The sequence below is a fragment of the Theropithecus gelada genome, chromosome 10, assembly GCF_003255815.1.
Source record: "Theropithecus gelada isolate Dixy chromosome 10, Tgel_1.0, whole genome shotgun sequence".
NCBI classification, from domain to species: Eukaryota; Metazoa; Chordata; class Mammalia; order Primates; family Cercopithecidae; genus Theropithecus; species Theropithecus gelada.
Window position 1 is genome coordinate 21,210,678 of NC_037678.1, and position 7,129 is coordinate 21,217,806.

Consider the following 7,129-nt stretch of genomic DNA (forward strand, 5'->3'; position numbering starts at 1 on the left):
ATGGGGCCTTTGGGAGCGGTAGCTGCTCCAGGCCCCTCCCCACCGGGTCCCCTACACTGGGTGTCAGTGGGAAGGTTGCCTGTCTGGCACCGTCATGGACCTGGCCGGTGAAGCTAGGGCTCCCTGGGGACCCCTGGCAGCCCCTCCTGATGATTCTTCTTCCTGAGCACGCTCATGATGAGCAAACTGAGCCTCTAAGAAGTTGACTGAAGGGGCTGCTTCCCCAGGGAAGCCTGGAGGCCAGTAGGTCCCGACCCTTGGGCAGACCGGGACTGGGGGTGACTCTGCCACTTACCCTCATGTGACCCTGGAGGTCACAGAAGTGCACCAGACTCCTAGAGGTGGTTCCAATGGTTGCCTCTAGCAAACTTACTGTACGCTGAATGCTTCCTGGGCACCAGGCCCTGTGCCACCGGCTTTGGGAGTATTGTCTCGCTTGAGGTACTTGATGGCCCAGCAAAGTCACTGCCATCACCCCTTTTTAGTAGGTAATGACACCTGGGCTCCTTGGACAGCTCACACAGCGGGCAGTAGTGGATCTCCCAGGAAATCCTGGTGTGCTGAGCCACCAAGCGGGCCTGGGGTTCCCCAAATGGTCTCCCTCTGTGTCCCAGGCAGGCTGATGGCTTCTTGGGCAGAGCATAGGCTGGGGTCAGACAGCTCAAACTCTGATTCTCAGCAGTGCCGGTCACCCTCTGGGGTCTGACACAAGCCTGTTCCTCCCTGAGACGGTGTCCTCATCTAGAGGATGGGAAGAGGTGTACCTGGCCCTGTTTTTATGAGGCTAGGAACACATGTAATATCGAATCTGTAGCCCGGGTATACTGAGCCCTCGGTTTGTTCCCCCAGTCCCATGCCCTGTGACTTATCTTCTAAGAGCCTGCGGCTGGCGTGGCTCACACCCAGGAGGATCTTCCCAATTTGCCATTGTGCTGCTTTGCAGAGAAGCAGGGCTTTCCTGACTCTCTCTGTGGCCACTGTGTGTCCTGGCCATTTCTGGCCAAGAGAGTAAAATCTAGCATCTTGCTTGGGATGGTCAGATCCCTTCTGGGAGTTGAGGATTGGCAGCAAAGACTTGGGCAGTCCCAGAGTTTTCAAGGTAGAAGCAGCTTATACTCCAGGCCCCTGGCATTAGACAGAGCTTCTTGAGGGCAGGACAGGGCAAGGCCTGCTTACCTGGGCCCACCAGTGCCTGGCCCAGAGGAAAAGAACAGAGCTGGGCTTTAGGCCTGCAGCCAGGCTGGGGCAGAGCAGCTGGCCTGGGGCTCTTTCTTTCTGTCCACATGGTCATCTGGGGGAGGGAGACCAGGAGCCCATCCTGTCCAGGGTCCAGAGCATGGGTAGGCTGGTACTGGGAGAGGCTCCCTGCCAACCACAACCCCAGCTCCTGAGCCGGAGGAGCTCACCTGTCCCGCATCAGCACCTGCTCCCCCTGCCATGCCTGTGGGGCTTCTCTCTCCCCAGCTTTGGCCTGGCCCCCGCCGCCCCCCTCCAGGTCCACGCGCCACTCAGCCCCAACCAGACAGTGGAGATCTCCCTGCCTCTCAGCACGGTGGGTTCGGTCATGAAGATGGAGCCTCTGAACAACCTCCAGGTGGGTTCTGGGGAGGGCAGGCACCCCAGTCCTTACCCACCCACCAGCTGGGCCCCACTGGGGTCAGCAGTGGGTTGTGTCTGCAGAGTTGCTGTTAGCTGTTGGGGAGGCCCAGTCAGGGAACAAAGGGGTATGTTTACCAGGGAAGGCCCTGGGAGAGAATCTGCTCAGCGATGCCCTTCCTGGGGCCTCAGAGGTAGCATCAAGCCCCAGAGACTGACTGGGGACCCCCTTGTGCCTAGGTGGCTGTGAAGAACAATATCGATGTCTTCTACTTCAGCACCTTGTACCCACTGCACATACTCTTTGTGGAGGATGGGAAGATGGGTGAGTCATGAGGGAGCCCTCTGGGGTGCCTGAAATGGGGCTGTGGCTTGGGAACCTGGCCAAGGTAGTGCCTTCACCAAGGCCCGGATGGACTGCCTTGCCCGCAAATGGAGTCGGGGAGTCGCTGCCTCCCTGCAGGCCTGGAGTGAGGGGTATACCCAGGACCCCCAGGCCTTAGTGGCCAGTTCTGGTCTGGCAGGTGGGCTGTGCCACATGGAACTCACCCCACTCCCAGGCTCTCCTGCTCGCTCCTCAGCCTTGTCCCACAGGCTACAGAGAGCCCAGGTCATGCCCCACGCCTGGTAACCCCCGGCTCTGTGTCCTTGCTGGAACCCCCAAGAAGGGTGTTCATCACAGCACACAGATGGCCTGCACCTGGCCCCTGGCTGCATGGAGCCCTTGGCCCATGTCATCTCTTGCTTGCCACAGAAGCCCTGCATGGGAGGCTGTGACTTACAAGCAGGCTGCTCACCGAGGAGGAGGAAGGTGTGTGGGGGTGGGGAGGGGAGATTTGAGGCCCAGAGGCAGGAAACCAGGGTCATTTGGAAGCAGCACTTGGGCCTCCGTCACAGAGCGGAGGGTGTGCTCAGGGAAGCAGGAGGGCTGTGCGGCAGCTAGTGCCTGTCGTCAGCTTTCAGGTGGCACAGTAAAGGCCAGACCCATTTCCTGCTGAGCTACAGAGAGCCCACAGGTTTATGAGGGGCCCCCCTCTCATCCCCCCTACTCACCCTGCAGACCGGCAGATGTTCCTGGCCACGTGGAAGGATATTCCCAATGAGAATGAGGCCCAGTTCCAGATCAGAGACTGCCCCCTCAATGCAGGTGAGGACTCCGAGCACATGACCCCAGCCCCTCGCCTGTACCCAGGCCCCGCGCTGACTGGGGCCTCCCACTGCCATGTGTGACCCCACAGAGGCTGCGAGCAGCAAGTTGCAGAGCAGCAACATCTTCACTGTCGCCAAGAGGAACGTGGAGGGCCAGGACATGCTCTACCAGTCCCTGAAGCTGACCAACGGCATCTGGGTGCTGGCGGAGCTGCGGATCCAGCCGGGCAACCCCAGCTGCACGGTGAGAGCCCCGGCACCCACCCTGCGGCCTTGGAGCCTCCCCTTCGTCCCATGCCAGGGGGTGGTTCTGGTGGAGGACGCGGTCCAAGCATCCCTTCAAGCCTGGCTTGAACCAGAATCAGTTCGGTCCCTGAAAAGGACCTTTCTAGAAAGCTTCCACATCCACCCCGTCAGGTTACCCAGATAAGACACTCACTGGGTCTCAGAACAGTAAGTTGGACTAGAAGACTGTGTAAAATTGGGCCCTGTGAGGTGGTGAAGTTGGTTTGGCACCCCTGACTGGGAAGTGGCATTGCTAAGCATAGGCCTTAGCCCTGTCCTGTGAGTGCCTGCATGCCCAGCTGGGAGGACGTTGGTTCCTAGGAGCCCGAACTTCCCAGCCTTTGAGGTAGACCTGTCAGGGGATGGCTTCCCTGGGGCACATAGTTGTCCTGGAGGTCTGCGCCACTGTTCCAGGGCCCTGGACAGCCCCAAGCTCTGCTTCTCCCCCGCACCCCTGAGTCTCTGGCAGGCATGGCCCTCCAGACACTGCGCCTCCTGGGCCCTGCTGCCAGTGCTGGTCGGTGGGGGGCTGTGGTGTGGCTTCGGTGGTGGTAACTTCCGTCTCCCTGTGTTTGGTTGCTGCATGTCACCTTCCCTGCTGGTGCCCGTGGTGCAGGACTTAGAGGTTAGCAGATCGCTTTCTCTTTCTCCATCCACCCTCCCCAGCCTTGTCTCCTGTCCTGGCCCCCATGCACCCATGTCTCCTGTCTGCACTCATCTCTTGGCCTCACCTCACCTGGCAGGCTGTAGCCAGGTGGCCCTGATTGAGGTGCTGACACCCCACTTCCACACATTCACAGTGTGCACAGAGCCCTTCCTAGGACCTGGACGGCCCGTGGGCTGCTGCTGACCTGCGGAACTCCATTGTTCCCACTTCCTAACTGTGCCCTGCGGAACCAGTGCTTTAGAGTGGGTGGGTGGGGGCTCCTCTCTCCTCTGCCTGTGATCTCAATCTCAGGCCCCAGAGTGGAGGCAAAGTCTCTACCGTGCCTGCTTCCTACGTAGGAAACCAGGAATGAGCCCAGCACCCCTCCAGGCTCCCTCCCAGCCCTCCCACACCGCCTCAGGATTTTCTGTCAGGCTTCAGTCCTGAGGACCCCAGACCTCCAGGGACTCTAGGGGGCTGGGCAGCCCTCAGGGTGGGGGCCTCCGGCTCGTGACTCACACTGCTTGCCAGCAGGGCTCTGGGGACTGGGCTGACAGCAGGTGTGTGGGCTGCAAGTATATTTGGTCCACACCCGGCTGGCTGCGATGGCCGCCCCCTCCACTTTACCTCACATCTGTGCCAGGCGCAGCTGCCGCCGGGCTGTGTGCACGCCACGCTATCCCATTGGTTCCTGCTCTCTTCCCCACCCCTTTCCTTCCTGAGACGAACTCCAGGGATGAGTGCTCTCTCCCCGACCCCTCTCTCCCCTGCAGCTGTCCCTGAAGTGTCGAGCGCCAGAGGTGTCTCAGCATGTGTACCAGGCCTACGAGACCATCCTCAAGAACTGAGGCCCCGGCCAGCGCCCACCCCAGCCTTCTGCCCGCCCCATCGAGGAGGCCCCTGGGGGTGGCAGCACATCTTCCTCCTCGCAGGAGGGACCAGGCAGGGCTCCTGGCCACCCCGTGGGCTCTGTGGTCCTGATGGCAGCACCCGATCCCTGGGGTAGGGTACGACCCCCTCCTGGGGTGAGAGCGCAGTGCACTCCCGTGCTCCGGGACACCCCTGCTCCTGTGGCTGTGACGTGGGGTTAGGTGAGGAAGGGACCAAAGGAAACAGAGCCAGAGCAGCCACAGAAGCTGTGCCTGAATGGTGAGCATGGAGCTTGCCCCTCTGGCTCACAGCCCCGGCAGCCCCTGGCTCCTTGGAATCTCGGGTTGGTGTTAAAGGGCCCCCCACTGCCACCTCTCATGGGATGGACCCTGCCAACCTGGCCTGGGTGTGCAGGTAGGGGTCCCTTTGGTACCAGGAGAGCTGCTTGCTTAAGGTCTGGGGCTCAAGGAGCTGTAGGTGCCAGCAAAGGGGCAGAGCTGGGTTTGGAGGAGCCCAGGGCCTGCACTGCCCCCTTGCAGCCACCTGGCTGGTGCCCTGCAGCTGTGCCAGTTGGGCCACGGCCTCCCGAGTGCTGACCCGTATGGTCAAGACCAGGCAGAAGCTCCCAGAGCCCCTGCCTTGGGCTCCCACCCCACTGGCAGCTGCACTGTCTCCCACTCCCCACTTCTGCCCCAAGGATGGTCTGTGATACATTCCTCAGTGTCACCTCTGAGCCCAGGCCTCCTGCAACAGAGACCAGGCCGAGGGATGGGGCTGGGCGAGTGGGTGCGCCTCCTGTTTGGGTTTCTTTGGGGTTTCTCTGTAGTGTCTGCTGCCCTCCTCCTGGCCTCCCAGGTTTCAGTTGTGTCTGACAGAGCATTAGGTTTTCCTGTTACTGCTGTTTAATAATAAAGAAAGATTCGGCTTTTGGCAATCACGGACACTTTTTTCCCCTCCACCAAATGTCAGGATTGAAAGCTGCCTCCCTGTGGTTGGGGATGGTTTTCTGACCCTACAGTAACTAGATCTAATATATATCATCAGAAAATATATATTGTATGTTTACTCTTATTTTCAGAAAGAGAAAGTGAATAAAAATGATGACATCAAGTGTGTCCCCAGCCAGTGTGTCAGGCCCACGGCTCTTCTGGGCAGGAGTCCCGGGCTGCAGGGACCCCAGGGTCAAAGGCTCCCGTGGTGTGTGTGGCAGCATTCTGAGGACAGCACCTTCCCTCCATCCTATCCTTGGCAAATTGACTGCTGCAGACTGCTGTCCCTGGCCCCTCTCCTGCCATTGATCCCACCTCCCCCGGAGCTGTCGCTATCTCACCTTGTGATGCTGGCCAGAAGGCTGGGCTCCCCTTGTGGTTTTCCCCAGCTCCCTGTCATCTGGGAGGCTCCAGGGGGCGTGGGAAATCCCCTGATCGGGGCGGTGGCGGGAGAGGGCGTGGGCGTGTGGACAAGGCCAGCTGCCACTGAGGACACCTTGTATGGCCCCAATCCTGGCACTGGCCTAGCTCCCAGGTAAGGGTGGCCAGACCGTAGGCAGGGCTTCGTCAGCTGAGCTGCCTCCTGGCTGGTGGGCCTCGGCCTGCTTCTGAGGGAGGAGCAGCCCAGGTTCCCCTCAGCCTGTTTCAGCCCCAGCCGCTCCCTCGTATTCTGTCTGTACTTAGCTCCCCACACACTGCCCACCTCACACACACCGCTGCCTTCCTGGCTGCCGGGAACTGGGCGAGACAGTCTGCCCTCTTACAGGGCATCACAGGAGCATCTGGCCCTCCACTGCCCCACCTTTGACCTCTGTGGTGTCACCGTGCTGCCCTGGGGACCCCAGGGTCAAGGGCTTGAGCTGCATGCCCAGCTGTGGCCCCTCCACAGAGTCCAGAACCAACCAAGGTCCTTGACTGCACAACCCTGGTTCTTGCCTCGCCTGAGAGTCTCTGCCCAAATGCAGCTGGAGTCCTTGCCCTGCCATGGAACTAGAGGTTGGTGAACCCTTAATGAGAGGGACTGTCACCCTGCTGTGTCGCCTGCCTCCTCTGAGCTCAACACCTGGGAACACTGCCTGGGAAGCCGCTGCACGGGCCGCCACACCCATGGCCTGCCAGCTCAGCCATTCAGGGGGCTCAGCACTTCACCTCCCCACCCCTCCATCACAAGGTCTGAAGAGGGCAAGTGTGGGATTGCTGTCCTCACTGGAGGCCCAGGACAAGCCACCTGGGTGAGGAGAGCTAGCGAGAAAGGAGAACATCCCTAGACACCTGTGTTTGAATGAGTCTGCTCAAGCCTCAGGTGATCGTGAGCGGTGCCTCACCAGTTGGGGCCCTCTTTCACCCCACAGTGCTCAGCATAAGGGAACCCAGCATACACTGCAGCGGCTTAGTCTACACACGGGGAAACTGAGGCAGGCAGGGCCATCATGCTCCCAGTCCTCCACACTACTGCATCAGGAGAACAGACAGGATGCTCCTTTGGGGCCCGGCCTTTAGGAAGAGTGCTTTAGGGCATAGCCAATCTGTACCCTTCAGCTTCCCTGTCCCTCCCTCACCTCTGAGGGTCATCACAGGCCGCCTCCCTCCTGCT

The 7,129-nt window shown here is 60.4% G+C and overlaps 1 protein-coding gene and 1 non-coding gene across 7 annotated transcripts in view; both read left to right on the forward strand.

Moving 5' to 3' along the window:
* Window positions 1-5,656, forward strand: part of AP1B1 (adaptor related protein complex 1 subunit beta 1) — a 64,304-nt gene extending 58,648 nt beyond the window's left edge. For 3 of the 6 annotated variants that reach the window (XM_025399842.1, XM_025399844.1, XM_025399843.1), the window contains 6 exons: window positions 1,465-1,594; window positions 1,837-1,921; window positions 2,657-2,743; window positions 2,835-2,989; window positions 3,647-3,655; window positions 4,450-5,656. In XM_025399842.1, coding sequence (XP_025255627.1) covers window positions 1,465-1,594; window positions 1,837-1,921; window positions 2,657-2,743; window positions 2,835-2,989; window positions 3,647-3,655; window positions 4,450-4,524 — 541 coding nt within the window. In that variant the 3' untranslated portion in view covers window positions 4,525-5,656. Of the gene's footprint in view, window positions 1-1,464; window positions 1,595-1,836; window positions 1,922-2,656; window positions 2,744-2,834; window positions 3,176-3,646; window positions 3,656-4,449 lie in introns of those variants that run through there. The other 3 variants (XM_025399845.1, XM_025399846.1, XM_025399841.1) reach the window with 2 other exon arrangements.
* On the forward strand, window positions 130-225 carry LOC112633904. The gene has a single exon (XR_003121663.1). It is a non-coding gene; the product is annotated as a small nucleolar RNA SNORD125 (small nucleolar RNA).
* Window positions 5,657-7,129: the final 1,473 nt, after the last annotated feature.